We start from the raw sequence: 18,041 nt of genomic DNA, 5'->3' as shown, positions 1-18,041 counted from the left end.
CTGTATATACATGTAATCAAACACAGATGTGCACATGAACACAGACATACATGGGGATGGACACAAAGACACTTACACACACACACACACACACACATACACACACACACACACACACACACACATACAACTGGATGGACGTAAGTAGGACAGGCATGAAATTCTAATGGCATCGATGGCTTTACCATTCTCACTACTTCCTTAGCCTCTCACCCTGTAAGCATAAACTAGGCACTCAATAAAGAATTATGTAGCAAATACTAGTAACATGAACAGACCCCACCAAGCATTCTTTCTGGGGCCTTTTGGATCAGTAATTAATCGACAAAAGAAAGCTGAGTCATTCCTCTTTAATAAACTCAGTATGTCTCATTGTCCAAGACTATGGTATCTGCATTGGCCTCCTCTAATGAAGTCTGAGACGGTAACCATTTCCTACCGGGCACATTCACCACATGAAATTCTCTTATTGAAAATCAGTGGAGAATTAGGTGCTGAGCAGTGGCCAGCCTGGCCAGCCCTGCTGCATGCAATAGGATCAGTGATTTGGGGCAAAGCACAGTTCAACGGTCTGGTCAGCTGTCTTGATGATTTGTGCCAATCACAGAGGTCAGGCACAGCTTCCAGAGATGGGACACAGTCAGACTGACTTTTACAGTCACTCAAGTGATTAACTTTACTGTGGCCCTGAACTCTGTTGTAGCAATTCTTTCATCGTCATTGTTCATTTTGATGGATGGGAGTGGAGAGGCCAGTAATAAAGGGCATCCGAGCTTGTTGCCTTCCCTCCCCGAGAACATGTTGAGACAAGGGAAGGAAAATCTAAGATTTAAGCTCACCTGAATATCTCAGTAGCTTTGCTGAGATCACAAAGTGATCTTACACTACTTAACAAAGTTCTCTAAGCTTCTAGAAGGCAAAATTTCCATCTTCAGCTTCCGTGTTTTCTCCACGGGAGTTAGAACAGGAGTGGCGTTTTAACCTTTGTTCACCACGTGTGATTCTGAGGATGGCAATTCACTGAACAGTTGGAACTTTTAATTGAGTGAAAAGTCGTCAAAAGTCTTCAACTTACGTCGCTATTCGGCTGTGGCTCTGTTAAGAACAGGAACTTCAAAGACGAAGAGGTACATACCTCATACATCTACTTCGCAAATTAAGGAGAGCTTCTAATGTGCCAAAACTCTGCAAAATGTAATTTGGTATTTATAGACCACTGATGTAGACAGACACCCTTGCTCCCAGTCACTCCTGCACCTACTCATTATTTTATACTCTTATAAAGAAACTAAAAGCCAGGACAGTAGCATGTGTGCTGCCTGCAATGGTTTTCTTCCAGTTGCCAATTTAATGAGAGGTAGAATCAGCTGGGAAAGGAGTTTCATTGAGGGGTCGTCTAGATCAGGCTCACCTGTAGGCATGTCTGGGGGCGGGGGTGTTGTCATCATGACACTAACTGGTATGGGACGACCCTGTGTAAAAGTGGGCAGCACCACTCCCTAAGTTGTGATTGTGAACTGTGGAAAAAGTAAAATGAAAAGAAGAAAAGGAGACAGCAAGCTGAGCACCCGTGCTCTCTGCTCTTGACTAGGAATGTGGTCAGCTGTTTAAAGTTCTTGTTACCTTCATTGTCGCACAATGAAACTCTTTCTCTATAAGCCAATGTCGTCAGGTATTAGTTTTATCACAGCAAAAGGAACCAAAGCTAAGGCATTGCCTATGGAGTTTGTGTGTGTGAGACTTTCATACTGTCCCCTTCTTTGTATTAGATACATCTGATTCCAACTCTATATTTACTAACACAACTCCATACTCTCGGCAGCCAAATACTTTTATGGAGAGCACAGTCCCACACTGACACAGTCCTGATGACAGCAGCAAGAAGTAGGAACACAGTTTTTATAATAATAGCAGAGATAAATCGTAAAATCCTTTAAAAGCAATCAATCCCCTTCAGATTATTAAGTCTGTGCTTGCTTCCCAAAGGAAAATGTCTTTTTAAAATGTTTTTTAAACACATATACCAGCTGTTTCCATCCTATGACTGGAAATTAATAAATCTGTCATTAATTTTCTGGGGACTCAGGGTAGTATGCAGGACCAAAACAAGGGGTAAAATGTGTTTTCTTCTGCTGATACACTGAGGTACTTATATAGAGAAATGGTGGGAATTCATTTCTCTGTAGAATAACTCCAGATACTCTAATAGGACAATTGCACCATTTCCTATCATTCACAGGGGTAGGGTGGGTGACTTACCTGAAGAATAGGGATGGTATTAAAGACCCAGAGATGGACTCTGAACCACTGTCATGTCCTGTGGTTTTGTAGTTCTGTGACTTTGGACAGTGGTTGACATCAGTGCTCCTCTGCCTTTGTAGAATAGGAACAGTAACTTTCATGGATAGTTGAGAGGATTACATTGAATGTGGTTTGATTCTTATTTCTCTTATTTCCATCTCCCTGTCTTGTGTTTTCTTGGTACAGAGGGAAAAATTCATAAAACTACTGGACCAGTTGCATAACTCCTTAAGGATTGATCTGTCAAAATACAGGGTAGGTACATCATAGTTTCCCTTAAGGTATGGAAATCTGCCTTTCTCTAGGTAATTTCTTCCCTTAAGGCAGGGAAATCTGCCTTTGCTCTAGGTAATTTCTCACCATAGTTATCATTGCCCATCCTGTAATGGAAAAGTAGTGCTGATTTTGAGTCTCATACATTGGAAGCAATCCTCCAGAGATCTGTTGTTGTTCTCATACTCCGCATGCACATAAACCCCAACAATAACAATACTTTGTGTGTGTACAGCTGGATCTTGGAATTCTTAACAACCATCTTGTGGAGCACCCCTAAGCTAATCATCAAAAGAACACAAGGTCCAGTCTCATTTTGAGAATGTATTTATAAAAAGTCTGTAGTCATAATTGCAGATGCCTTTTTTGTAACTTATATTCACCTATGTTTTATTGAATATTTTCTTATTTTTATATATGCAGATCCTATATTCATTTTTAATTAATCTCTTAATGATGAATAGATAAATTGTTAGATAGATGAATAGAAAAGTTGATGGATGGGCAAATAGATGAAAACATAAGTTGATATGTATAGATAGATGGTGACTAAATATAGCAGGGATGAATATATTAATGATGAATGGGTGGATGGTAAATAAGTAGACAGATGAGTTGATTGATGGATAGATAGATTACAGATAGATAGATAGACAGACACACAGACAAATAATTGCATATTTCTGAAAATTGCAAACTGAATTTTTTCAAGGTCTAATTGCATGTTGAAAGTAACATCATTATAAAAAGACAACATCACACATACCTGCCAGCTATAGAAGATATTTCAGAGCAAGAAGAGCCTTGAACACAACTTATGTGTCATGATGTAGCCACTAAGCCCACTCAAGGTCATCAGACATATCCAGGAGTCAGTTTGGGATTCTCTGATGACTGCAGAGAACCTATGCAAAAACAATCATCAGTTAATAAAAGAGCTTTCTTATGGTTAAAACCATGTGTTCTCTCAAGTACTGTTATAAAGGCACTTTGGTTTTCCTCCAGAATTCAGAATATCTGTAATTTTAAAGTGACCTGTCTCAAGGCACCTCAGTATAGAGAAAGTCATGTCTCAAACTCATCACATTTCAGATCTTGGAATACAATCTTATTTTCTATAACTAGCAGTTTCCTTGTGGCTGAATAGTAAACATTACCACCTGTACTATGTCCAAAATAACTTTTGAAAATTAAACCCATCTTTGGAGAATGATAAGAGGATTTAAATACATACTAATATCCTTTCTTTGAAAAAATATTTTATAAGCAGAAATTAATCCTTTAACATTGCATAACTGATAACATAGTGTACTTTTAAAACTTTGTCTTTATTGATGAACGGTTTAATCCATTGATATGGTGAGTTTGATCATTTTTCAGCCCTCCATTCTCCATTCTCATAGTTCTCTCTCTCCTGCTGGAGCACTTCTTATCAACAAGCCCCCTACCTACTGTCATATCTTCATTTTCTATGTGACACACTGAGTTTAATTAGGGTTTCTTGTCTGAGTATGGGTAGGAGGTTATTTACCGGAATATTGCAACCCATCAGTGGCTGCTACACTGTTGAAGAAAATGATACCCTGAGGAAGAATAAAAGGGTCTGAACTTCTGAGATGAATAGAAGAATATTTTTAAAACTTCTAGTTTTCAGAATGTTCTGTGATAAAAATTTAGAAGGAATAATAGTTTTATAAATTATTAACTTTTATATGACCTACCTCCTGCTTTTAATTTTTTCATGGTAAGTTTGTTTATATTGGCTTCCACACTGCTGGTTGTATGTCAACAACTTTATCCATCTCTGTTTCCTTTTTAACCAGGAAAACTTTCCAGCCAGCAACAGTGAGAGACTACAGGACCTAAAGTCCACTGTGGACCTGCTGACCAGCATCACCTTCTTCCGGATGAAGGTATCTCATCTCATTCCCACAATGTCTTGGTGTCACATCACAACACATTTGTCCCTTGACAGAGCTGGGCTTTATCCTGCTCCTGACCACGTCCAGCCAGAAATCCTGGACTATATGACTTTGCCAAAATAGGGTTTATCAAAGAAACAAGTTTTCTAGTCATTTTACCCTGATACATTGGATCAGAACTAGATATGTCTTAAAGGATGCTCTTTCAGTAATGATACAAGACACTTTGTAAAAAATAGCAAAGTTATGATAAGTCAAAGTAGAGCTACATTTAAGTGTTAGCTGAGATGGTTTGCTAACTTTTTACTGCAGGAAGAGCTGATTCCTCTTCACCTGATGGTGCCAGTGCCTTGGCAATACTTGTATGAGAACCAGTCACGTGATTTCTTGATACACTTGGCTATAAGCTACCAAGTTCACTAGGCGTTTCTGTTTTGATATATTCCTTCTTTAATATCAACTTCTAGACATTCATAATTTAGAAAAGCCATTGATTTATATTAAGCCTTTCAAACACAGCTTTCCAGGATGTAGACATATTATTCTTTTCTCTTTGAAACAGAGTAACATGAGTGTTTGTCAGCAAGTCCTAAGACATCAAGCAAAACAACATTCCAGGCTATTTTTCTCGCTCACCATTAGTTCTGTTAGTTACAGCACTAAAACCATAAAATAATAAGAATAAATAGTATTTCATAACCGATAAAAACAAAAGCAACTAATGATCATTAGTTGTCAGGACCCATTGGCAACTGTAGTAAACAGAATTTGTATCTGTTCTGATCTAGTAGTACCAATGGTACAGAGAATGCTAGACAGACCTGGTCAAGGCTCAGATGAAACTCTTTCTGAGTTTTGCCACTGCAGGAGGATGAGAGGGTAGGAACAATGGAGTGCCACTCCAGTGATAAGTATCTGCCCATGTCCCCCATCATGACTATACTGATGATTATGATTCTGTCTAGTTCACTAGTAAAAGGAACAAAGAGAACATCCTCAAGTATGGCAAAGCCCAACCCACCCATCTGTGTGCTAATTATCCTCTTCTTTCTTTTGTATTGTTGACTGTCACATTGAGTCTGTTTTCCAAAAACAATGACCCTGTGCTTTGCACTTTGTGCCTTCCCTTTCCCTCCTCTTAGGCATTAACACACTGGCTAAATTCCTCCCCATGCTGCTGAATCACCAGCTTCATTTGACTCACTCTATACTATTATCAATTTTACTTTAATGTCTTTAAAGCGTTTCTCCATGATGGAGAGATGGTTCAGCAGTAAAGAACACTTTCTGCTCTTCCAAAGGACCTGGGCTCTATTCCCAACCTACATGGTTGCTCACAACCATCTACAATCACAGTTCCAAAGGATCTGATGTCCTCTCCTGACCTTTGTGAAGACCACATGCATGTGGTTCACAGACTACATTTAGGGGAACCCATACATACTAATAAGTCTTTAAAGACTTATTAAAAGTCTTTAAAAGACTGCTTGAGTTCACTCATCACAGATTCAAAACTCTTCAAAATTTTTCTTCCTTCTATTATTTTTTGGGCAGAATTATAAATCAATTACCAATTTCTCCCTCCAAACACTCCCATATACCCCTTCCTCCCATCCTACTCTCTTTCAAATTCATGGCCTTTTTATTTTTTTATCAATTCTCTCTCTCTCTCTCTCTCTCTCTCTCTCTCTCTCTCTCTCTCTCTCTCTCTCTCTCTCTCTTCCTAAATATAAAATATTTGGTATATATAATACTACCAGGGTATGGCACTGGACAACCAACTGGTGTGTTCCTCCCTAAGGAAAACCTCTTCTCCTGCTCCCCTGTCCTCAGTTCCTATGTAAAGTAGAGACTTCATGGGCTTTTCTCCTTCCAGTTCGATATGTCCATTGGCATTATGCCAACTCAGCTCATGTTTGAGCAGTCATGATGGTGAAACTTTATAGGTGTGGCTTCTGCTATTACTGAGAGACACAAACCCACAGCCAGCTCCCTGAGTTACTCTCCTGTTCTATTAACCCTTTTCTGTCTTAATTAACCATAATTAGGCTCTTAACAATATTCTCCATGTAGGTCTCCTGTTCCCTTTAACCCTCTCCCTTCGACTTCATCTGCCAACCCTGTCCTTTGTGTTCTTTCTAGTGTATCAACCCTTCCCAGTTTCCCTCCATTGCTTTGTTTTTCTCCTCATCATGTGTTGTCATGCATGTTCTTAACTTGTTTTTTACTCATTAACTCTAGAATTCAAGCCTACAAGTAAAGGTGATTCTCTTCATCCCCCGACGTGCTTACTACAGTACTATTGCTATCAGACACATAGTCTTGGATGTTTACAACCATAGACATTTTTAGGAGAGCACTATCTCAGAAAGTTAAATACTTTAAAAATTTACACCTCTGCAATGATGGTACACACCTTTAATCCCAGCACTCAGGAAGCAGAAACAGGTGAATCTCTGAGTTTGAGGCCATCCTTGTCTACAGAATAAGTTTCACAGCAGCCAGGGCCATACAGAGAGAAAACCATCTTACATGTATTTATTGAGGGGCAACATGGGTGCACGCGTGGAGATCAGAGGGCAACTTGCAGAACTCAGTCCTCTTATTCCACTGTGTCCTTTCCGGGGCTTAAATTCAGGTCATCAGACTAGGTCACAGTCTCCCTTATCCACCTAGCCATATCACCGGCCTTACAGAAAGATTTCTCGGGCTGCGTATTTTAAACATAGTCAAATTGACTATACATCACTTGAATATGATTGAGATGGTTTTATGGGTTTGCAGGGCTCTGCTGTTTTTAAAAAAATGATTTGTCTGCCAGGTCCTGGAGCTGCAGAGCCCCCCAAAGGCCAGCGCAGTGGTGAAGGATTGTGTCAGGGCTTGTCTGGATTCCACGTACAAGTATATCTTCGACAACTGCCACGAACTCTATTCTCAGCTGATAGACCCGGTAAGAGGAGAAATGCGGTTTTATGAGCGCCGCCGTTCTGTTTCTAATATCTGTTCCAATGCATTTACAATAGCAGAAAATGGGGAACTGTGCTCATTTAGTCTCACATTAACCACAGGTTTGAGAATTCCCATCTCATGTCTTCCCATTTGAACATCATTTCCCTACATTTGAGCTAATTCATTCCTCACAATAGCTTTGTGTGGCAAAGGTAGATATCATCGTCCCTGTTTTTCGGGTGCATAATTGCATTTAGAAGAATTAAATGTTTCGCTCCAGTTCACAGGGTAGATAGCAGCTCCTTTGAGGGAAACCTGGCATTAGGCGAGTATGGCGTTATGTGGAAGATATTCTCCACTCTCTTTTGTTTGTTCCTCTTCTTCTTTTAGTAAATATCTAGAGAAAAAGAAGCAAAGCTCCCATTGAAAATTCAGAGGTGGGGACCGGGAATGTAGCTCGGTTGGTAGGTTGACTACCTTGCAAGCTCAAAGTCATTGCTTTGACCCTAACACTGCGCAAAATTGGCATGGTGGCTCACACCTGTTAACCAGACATTTGGGGGTGGAGACAGAGGGTCAACAGTTCAAGGTCATTCCTAACTACATAATATGTTCAGAAATGTTTGGGCTATATTGAGTCCTTGTGACCCCAGAATAAGGAAAATGAAAGAAAATGGACAAAGGGGGAAATGTTCAATTGTGGAGACAGCTGCATCAGATTTAAAAAGTCTCCTTTGAAACTATTGGTGTGACTATTCTGTATTATTCTCCAAGCACTAGAGTCCTCTTTTCACCTTCATAGTGATTAGAGGACTCTGTAATTATTTTACAGAGTTAAAGCATAGATATTACAACAGGGGTATTGTTGAGTCTTTATTTGGACAATTAAGTTCATGGAAAAAGTAATTTGATAGCACAGACTGTAATCACCACCAGAGAAGATGGAATTCTGTAGCTGTTGTCCACCAAAAAGTTGTCCATGCACAGGAGAGCATGTCATACATCTGCTAATGGCAGATGCTGTTGTTACTATTCTTGTTTATTAATGCACACAAGTTCAAACCCTAAGGCTAATCTTACTGAGTGTTCTGATGCTTACACACTAGAATTGGTAGAGCAAAGCCTCAGTCGTAGTTTTTTTTCTCTTCTCTAAAATAGATAGAATGCCTTTCCTGTCTATTTCAGAATTGGGTTATGAAACCAAGACATGCTGCCTAGAGAATCAGAAATCAATGGGGAAGTATTGGTGATGACAACTGCTTAAAAACACACAGGATAGAACCCAGTGAAAGTCTCTTAACATAATTCTGTTAAAACACAGACCTAGGTTGAGAAATATATGTGAAATTTGAACCAATGTTATTAGGAGCTCTGAGCCAACTAAAGGAGTCTTCCATGATTAAGTGCCACATGTTTTATTCTAAAAGTTAACATTTGAAACCCTCCAGTAAGTCTAGATACTGTCACCTTCGCTAACTTGGATTGGTTTACAGAAATAAATATTATATGTAAGAATTTAAATTTTTAAGATATAATTTTATTTATAAGCAGCAGTAGCAATGGGAAGGACATGATGGTGTGGCATAGAGAACGTAGACTCAATGCTAGACACCTTCTTAGAAAAGTCTTATGGTTAGGGCTATGTGTTCAGGTTTCTTTTCACGATCCCCACGTCAGAACAGTGTGGAAGAGAAGAACTGAGATAAACATGCAGCAAATCACCAAATGTCCTACCAAATATATACCTAGCGTGGTGCTAACCCATAAGTGGAGTCTATGCATATGGTAATTGGTGATTAGCAGAGGCCGGTAGACTGCAGGATCCTTGCTCCAATCTTCGAATGCTATTTCAAGAGAAAACAAAATGATAATAGAATCTTGGGACGGAATGATTTGGTTCCTTCTCTAATTTCCTTGCTGAGTTTGTTTTTCTCAAATATTCTACATGGTTCTCTATGACTGGGTTCTATTTCCTTACCATTCTTTCAAATGTCTTATTGAAAAATGCATCCCACTATATTGCTTTTAAAAACAGGAATATATCTTTTGAATTTTGTCTTTGCTTGTTAGATTTTTTTTAAGCAGGGAGATAGTAAAGATGGAAAGTGGTTTCTGAGGTTTTCACCTTAGGTGGGGAAAAGAGTTTAAGCCATTAGTAAATTCACAGATATACAATAATTCTTTTGTTCCCCCCTGTCTTTTAGCTTTGTTATGTACCAGATACTGTATTAAGAAGGGGGGGGAGAAATAAATAAGACTAAAACAATCACCATGGATTTATGTCTAGCAGGGGGGTAGACATCAAAGCCACAATTACACCAGTAACTAAAAGGATGTCAAATTCCAGGGAATGAAAAACATAATGTAGTTTTAAAATACATAAAGGGAAGAGCCACAGGACCTGGGAATACAGGAAACGGTTAACTTATTACAGTTCCTGCTGCAAGCCTGTCTACAGGAAGACTGGGCTTAAACACACTGTACCGCCCTCATTCGGTGTGGGGGCTGGCGAGACGGCTCGGTGCTTCTGAGCACTTGTTACCCTTGCATGGCATAGTCACGGTCCCGTTCCAGGGCACCTAATGCCCCCTTCTAGTCTCCTTAGGAACTTCATCCACAGGCTGTACAGACATCAATGTAAGCAAGTCTTCCTGAAAAGTCTCAGCGTGGTAGGTTTCTCTCATCAAGTGCCTGTGATTGGACACAGGTTACTCATAACCTACTAAAGCTGTCTTCACTGATGGACTTGGCCTAAATCACTCAGTTCTCTAACCTCATTTAGTTCTTCTTAAAATGCTTTCTGTTCCAAGTGGCCAGTCGCTTACTTTCTTCTGTCTCACCAGCTGTTCCCCTTTGAGATTTTGTCCCAGCCCTACAAGGATTCACCTACAAGGATTTGGAATGTCAAGCCCCCACCCCAGTGCTTCCCCTTTGCCTCTAGCTGTACATAGGATTCAGTGCAGAAAGTCAAACATCCAGCTGGACCACACAATTCCAGACAGAAACCAACTTGTTAAAAGTCAGGCATTGGATCCAGGCAAGACAGGATGCAGAATCTTGACCATTTCTTTCATTTTGCAGGCAGCTCTTATGAGACCCAGATGAGAACGGGTTATCCCGCCTGCTTTGTTCAACACAGAACCCCGTCTCTGGCTAAAGTGACACTAAGATAATCTTGGAGGAGGTGAAGCTTTGAAAACAGACCCATTTGAACTCAAATCAAAGTTCCGATCAATTAGGAAGCCTCTGAGTCTTAAGCAAATTCCTCTAAGCTTTGATTTCTTTGTTTATTAAGAAGAGGTAATGTTAATTACACTAGCTGCCAAAATTGCTGTGAGAGTTAAATAGGGTAGTGTGTGTGTGAGCGCCTTGCCTACAGATGCCTGAGAGGTCAACCTGTGATTCATTCCAGCAACACCTGCTTTGTTCTCGAATTAAAAATTGGCAATGGGACTTGAAAGGAAACTTTGGTTCGGTGCTTTCCGCACAGAGCTCCGTGGTTAGTTATATAGGGGTGGTAGCCACAAAATCCAGTTTCCTGGACCCAGCAATCTCTCTCTGAAATGTAAAGGTTGTTACTTTCCATCTGCTCGCAGGGAATCTTCCAGGTATTTGGTAGCACTGAAATGTGCTCTGTAATTAAGCTTGGCGCCAGAGCTCTATCCAGATCGACACTTCTGCAAATGTGCCGTGACGCCCTCTCCTCTCTGGTGGCTCAGATTCTGGCATGGGTCCTTTTCATAACTGGTCACAGCAGCAAGGCTGCAGTAGCCAAACCATCATCCTCTCTCACAGGGAAACCTCCACTTTTGCCCTTGCTCAAGGAACAGGAAACAGGAATGCTACAAAGTCTTGCATAAAATTATCATGATAGGGGCTTCAAGGCTTAAGAGCACTTACTGCTCTCACAGAAGACTGGGCTTAATTCTCAGCAGTCACGTAGGGAGTCTCAAAGCCACCTGTAAGTTCACTCCAGGGGATCTGATGTCCTCTTCTGACCTCTGCAGAAGCTGTATTCACACATGCACAGAAGCACAAACATACATGATTAAAAATAAAAGTAAAAATTCCAAGATTATGACTATATTTACCTCTTCCTGTGCATCCTTTCCAAAGGAGTACATTTAAATAGACCACTTATATTTGTGTGTGTGTGTGTGTGTATCCCTAGTTTATGCAAATGGCAGCATACCATGAAATATTGCATGGAGCCTTATTTCATTTTCTGTGTCTTAGAGATGGTCCCATAATTAATGCACAAGAATATTCTGATATTTCATATTTGCATAGCACAGTATTTGATGGACACCTCATAGTTTATTTAACTCTTCCCTCTTGATAGAAATTTAAATTATTTCATGTTACATTATTTAAAACGACCCTGGGAAAGTCTTATATGTAATTTTGTGTCTTGTCAAAGGAAGTGTATCTCTTAGAATTCTAAGAGATATGTTTGATTGATGAGAAACAGATTTACAATTTTAAGAAATACTAACAAATTACCCTCCAAAGAGGTTTTAAAGTATTTTAGACACTGCAGTAATAATCTATAGCAGGGTCTTTTCTCTATAGAGAAGCCATAAAAAGTCCTACAAAAGTTAATATCTCAGGCCATCTGGGCAGCTCTAAAAAGTAGATTGCATAATTAATAAGCCAGTTTCATTTCCTGTTGTTCTGGAGTTTGAAGAGGCCCAGACTATGACTCTAGCATGTTTGGTGTATGGTGTGACCTGCTGTCCCCTTCCCAGGCTTCACCTTCGAGGCGCGCCTCTCTTAGCTGAGGAGCTAGGTGTCTCCTGACTAACCCTTCATACGGATACTGTCTCATGAGAGTAAGAGCTCCTCACCTTGATCATCGCTCTATAAAGGCTCAGTGTCAGAATGTTTTCTCATTGGATTTTAGATCCAGTATATGAATTCTATGGACACTAACCTCAGCACATAACGATAGCAGTTGTTTTGATTTTTCTTAATTTGATAGATATGGACTAATGAGTTGTTATATGCACATATCTTATTATTGATGTTTAAACATGTTTCATATATTAGAACTCCAATACTTGATCAAAGCATATGATAATTTTGATCAGTAGAAATTTTTACTCTATAGTAAAGAAGTTGAAACTGTGTTCTGATAAGGGCTACAGTGAGAATTTCTTTAAATTATGCTTAGTGGTTTGCTTTCTAATTTTATTCTGTCAGTTGTATCAACACAGCTCTTTGTAAGTTATGTCTTGGTGAGAATTACCATCCTTGCTGCAAAATTAGCTTTAAAACCTAGTCACATTTTTCTGTCTGTGATATATGCATATAGACCTTTTCATTTTTATTTTTATTGGGTATTTTATGTATTTAAATTTCAAATGTTATCTCCTTTCCCCTCTCTCCCATCCCCTTCCCCTGCTTCTATGAAGATGCTCCCCCTCTCACCTACCCACTCCCACCTCAACACCCTGGCATTACCCTACACTAGAGAAATGAGCCTTCACAGGACCAAGGGCTTCTCCTCCCATTGGTGCCCAACAAGGCCATCCTCTGTTACATATGCAGCTGGAGCCATGGGTCCCACCCACCATGTGTACTTTTTGGTTAGTGCTTTAGTTCCTGGGAGCTCTAGGGGGTCTGGTTGGTTGATATTGTTGTTCTCCCTATGGGGTTGCAAACCCCTTCAACTCCTTCAGTCCTTTCTCTAACCCCTCCATTGGAGTCCCTGTGCTCAGTCCGATGGTTAGCTGCAAGCATCCTTATCTGTGATATATGCATGTAGACTTTTTTGATGTTTGGATGCTTGACTTCCCTAGAAGTTATCCTGCTATGGAGTGTGGTGAAACATTGCCTTAAAGTAATGTTTCATTGAAAGTTTGAAAACAAAAGTATGAATTATAGAAGAGTATTAAATCAACAAATAACATCCCTCCCTTGCCTTGCATCCATCCTGAAACACAGCCTAGAGAGCAGCGGAAGGACTGTCTTGTTTTCTTCCCCCATCCAGCAGGACTCCGTAAATTGGTTCCATGAAATATTAAACTTGAAAATAGTTGTAAAGTCCCATGTTAGGGATAAAGTGGCTTTCTCAATTCTAGACTTACTACAAGAAATCCTTTTTGAAGGCGAAAGAGCCAGCTATTTAATTAGAAGTGTAAAATTATACAGACTTTTTGCACACTGATAAATTTTAAATGATAAGACAGAAATTAGTTCTCTTTTAAATGATTTATTAGGGGAAAATTTTAAAAAAAAAACTCAGAAGATAAACTAGTTGGTAAGAGTGGAATTTTTAGGAGAAAGCCATTGTGAACCTAATCACTGAGAAAAGCAGAAGGAAATCCCGGTGGAGTCCCTCAGTGGCCATGGCCGTTCAATTCCGCTTGCTCGTACAACTGTATTTCTCGTTGGAATTGGTTTTCTTCTTCAAAAGAATATTTCTATTTCTTTCTTGACTTTTCTCAAAAAAAAATCATGTAGCCTTGGCTATGGTAATGGTAGAGGTGTACCAAGATGCCTTCGTTTTAAAGGAAAAATAAACATTTGGAGGATTTTTTACATTCAAACAGCCCCCTAGAATCTTCTCATAATTCACTTAAATCCTGATGTTGGACCAAGGAAAGACAAAGTATTCAGGGTAGGTGCCAATAGGGAATGTAAAATTCCTACAGGGATGTGGCTGTGCTCCTATATCACCTTTAACCTTATGCACCCCTCAAATATGCCTGTCTGTGCCCCTGTTCCCTGGCCTCCTCCTGTTTCACGTGAGCAATGCTCTAGATACTCTTCGGGCCGAGCGTTAACTCATTCACCTCCCAAGTTCATTTCCTGTTCCACTGTTTGCAAAGTGGCGGAGTCCAGGATCCACTGTATCAGCAGCTCCTGGAGAGTATTTAGGAAAACACAAGCTCAGGCCCCGCCCACCAGCTCTGACGCAGAAGGTTTTGAGGGTAAGACCCACCAAAGGGCTCAACCAGCCCTGCATGAGAGTCCACCATTCCATCATCGTTGTTTGAGAGTCATGGACGTACTGTGTGGCTCAGAAAAGTAAAGGGTAGGTTTAAACAACAGACAGAAAAGAGCCTGGTAGAGTAAGGCTGGGCTGCACGGGAGCAGAGGGTCCAGATAGAGTGTTATTTAAAAAAGAAAAAAAAATGAGTTCACATCTGTGCACGTTCTCAGACTTGGGAGGGGGTCTGATGCAACCAGAAAGCACATCTGGAGCAGCTGTTACCAACCTCAAAGCAGAGCTGACCCTGAGGCCCAGTGAGTATGACGGTATTACCATTCATTTGACACAAGTAACTAAGCAGCAGATTCTGTAGGGGATGCATCATGGGGGTCCCTTTTTTCTGACAGGTAAGGCCAAGAAGTGAAAGACATGTGAGAAGAAGCCAAGTTTAATAGTTTGGATTTGTCCTGAAAGAACTGTGGAGCCTGTAGGAATTTTAAATAGGAGGCTTGTGTGATCAGATTCACATTTGTAAAGATAGGCTGACAGCAACAGAGACTTAATTGGAGGAGCAGGATTGGGAGCACGGAGAGCAGCTCATGGGTTGCTCGATTATCTTGCTCCATTATGGGTTCTAATAGAACACGATTTAGATGACTTGTTCTTTCTAGAATAATTCATTTACAAAACTACGTGGTAGCTGTGTGGTATGTGTTGGGGCGCACTAGCGCACGCAGATGATAAGCATCTCACCTCTGAAAAAGTGTTCTTCAGTTTGGGGATCCGTGGCAACGTGGGTATTTATAGACTGTACCATGAAAATAAGCTATTTTGAGCCCATTTGAAAAAAATCAAACAAAAACCATATATTTGTCTTGAAGCAAGTTTAAATTCTTGTTTTCTTTTTCTTTTTCTTTTTTCATTTGGGATGAAATTATATCCATCTGGCACAGGTACTTTCTCTCTGAATGCTGATAAGAAACTCCAGCCTGACCTTCCCTATCCGTGAGCGTTGTGAAAGTAAGAAAAGGAGTCTTTGGCTTAACTGATACAACATAGAACAAGAAGAAACCAGATCCGGTTGGGGGAAATAAACACATGTGTCTTTGTTGTTAAAGAACGCAGAAGTGCAGCATTATCTGTTAGTGATGTAGGCCCTAGAAGCTAGTTCAGTTTTCTTTCTTTTCCTTCCTTCCTTTCTTCCTTTCTTTCTTCCTTCCTTCCTTTCCTTTCCTTCTTTCTTCCTTCCTTCCTTCCTTTCCTTTCCTTCTTTCTTCCTTCCTTCCTTTCTTCCTTTCTTTCTTCCTTCCTTCCTTCCTTTCCTTCTTTCTTCCTTCCTTTCCTTCTTTCTTCCTTCCTTCCTTTCTTTCTTCCTTTCTTTCTTTCTTTCTTTCTTTCTTTCTTTCTTTCTTTCTTCCTTTCTTTCTTTCTTTCGTGTTCTTGGACACAGGGGCCTGTGGGGTTTAGTAACATTCTATACAATTTCAAATTCAATCTAGTATCAAGTGTCAGGGGCTCTTGTAATTTGCTTGAGCTGATGGCAGTTCATGCTTTCAGAGAGAGACAATAAGATTTCAATTCGATAATACTTCACATGGAACCAAGCCCAAATGAATCTAAAGCAAACACCAAGAGTTGTGGTGGAAAATGTGGTCCTATATATGCACAGCCGTCAGTAAAGAGATACATGCCTGATTATACTAACTGTATGCTTTCATTAGCAGCATAACAGATCTTTGTTGATGGAATCTGTCTTGAAAATGCTAGTAACACCCTTAGCTAGTGATTTGATTCTTACCGATTGACCCTTACATGGAGTCGGAAACCATGAATGAGCCTAGTTGTAACACACTCGAGCTGGTGCCAGTGGACATCAATGCAATCACGCTGGGTTGTAACCACTGTTCAGACCCCTCTGTGGTGCACACTGACACTCACCCTCACACTGTCCAGCACAGTAGCACAAACGGGACTGCAAGGGCTCCATTAAAATCTTGTTGAAGTTCCTCATCTTGCTCTCCAGAAAAGATTCTTTTCAGAGAGCCAACCTTCTATCTCAGATCTGCAGAAGTGCAGAACATGGCCATGTGGCAGGGATGTTCCTCTCCTCTGTCCAGTCTTTTCCTAGTTTTATTGGATAGAGACTCTACACTGAGGTCCTTCATTCTGGATCATGCTTCCTCTTTATAGTGCTTGCACATTGTACCGCCTACAAATGAGTGTGTGTGTGTGTGTGTGTGTGTGTGTGTGTGTGTGTGTGTTATGTTTATCATGTGCATGTGTGAGTGCAATGACTGTAGAGGCCAGAAGAGGGCATTGGATGCCCAGGAGCTGGAGTCACAAGCAGTTATGAGCTCCTTGATGTGAGTGCTGGGAACTGAACTCCTATATCCTCTTAATGCCTGAGCCATTAAGCTGCTAGAATTGTTTAATTTACATACAAATCTGTAGTGTACAATGGACACATTCCCTCCTCTCACTTACACTCCCCCTTGAGTCACTGTTCTCCTAGATTCACATTCACTCCATGTCTTGTATGCACACAAGCTTTATGTATCTACATGAAATCTAGGATTAACTTTCCAGGTGTGGTTGAGATATAGAAACTTATAATCATACATATAGATACAAACACACACACACACACACACACACACACACACACACCAAGGAATGCGCAAGTACATAAATATCTATTAGTCCATCACCACCACTTCTAATGTTTCCTTTTTATTTACCAAAGCTAATTTCTCCTTTATTTGCCAGATATCCTGTACAGCCCCTAGGGGTCTGAGCATCAATGGCCATGTTAACTTCTGATTTTTCACATCAGCCATGACTCCTAGGAGATTTGAACTTTGTGACAGAAGCATCCAAGTTCCTCCAGAGAGATTTCATATGATAAACTTCCTACCTAGGTTTCCCATTGGCCAGTCGCATGGAAATTCTTGACCGCAGCAATAACCTGTGTTGGGAATACAGTGGAAACAGCTTGGGGATTCCCCAGTTGCCCTGTGGTTTTCCTGGAGACTTGGTGCTTAGATCAGTCATCTTCTTCACTGGGAAAGCATCTGGGTTTTATAGTGGACACACTGGCCCATCTTAGAGATATTGGGATTAGATGGGTCTTCTGCCCTAGGTAGCATGATGGGAGGCTTTATCATTACTTTGTTGTTCCAATGCAAACAATTTTCAGTACTACCTGTGTATGTCATTCCAGCCCCTATTTTATTAATGACTCTCTTTAAGATTAAGCGTCTCTTTCCCAGCTACAGAGGGCTTTAATTTGATTTTAAAAGCATCTGGTTTGTTGTAATTATGCTGTTGTTCAGAATTAGCTGCTGAGGCTGCCTGTGCTGCTTCAATGTTGCATTTCCAACCCCTCCCCCAACCCCCGACAGTGGATTCTCTTCTATACCACAGCAGAATGTCACAAAGAGGCCAGCAGCTTAGCATGCTGACATCCACCTCCCGAGAGATTTCCCTTGTGGCTTTACCGAGCTGGATTTTAATCCTGCTTTGTATTTTGCCTGAGACTTACTCTTCTAGCCCCATTTCAAATCCTAGGGATTAAAAGCCATCTTTGTCTGAGAGCATTTTATTGTATTTATTTATGTCCCAAGAATTCACACACTGGTACACAGAATTGCCTGTGCACC

The 18,041-nt window shown here is 40.4% G+C and overlaps 1 protein-coding gene across 2 annotated transcripts in view; it reads left to right on the top strand.

Annotated features, from left to right (window-relative positions):
- Unc13c (unc-13 homolog C) overlaps window positions 1-18,041 on the top strand; it is a 449,047-nt gene that overhangs the window by 273,257 nt on the left and 157,749 nt on the right. For both annotated transcript variants that reach the window (XM_087560698.1, NM_173146.2), the window contains 3 exon segments: window positions 2,488-2,556; window positions 4,398-4,487; window positions 7,318-7,446. In XM_087560698.1, the coding sequence (XP_087416824.1) occupies window positions 2,488-2,556; window positions 4,398-4,487; window positions 7,318-7,446 (288 nt within the window).

The sequence above is a fragment of the Rattus norvegicus genome, chromosome 8 (genome assembly GCF_021556685.1).
Source record: "Rattus norvegicus strain SHRSP/BbbUtx chromosome 8, alternate assembly SHRSP_T2T, whole genome shotgun sequence".
NCBI classification, from domain to species: Eukaryota; Metazoa; Chordata; class Mammalia; order Rodentia; family Muridae; genus Rattus; species Rattus norvegicus.
The sequence above is the reverse complement of the archived record's forward strand: the minus strand, read 5'-3'. Positions and strand labels throughout refer to the sequence as shown.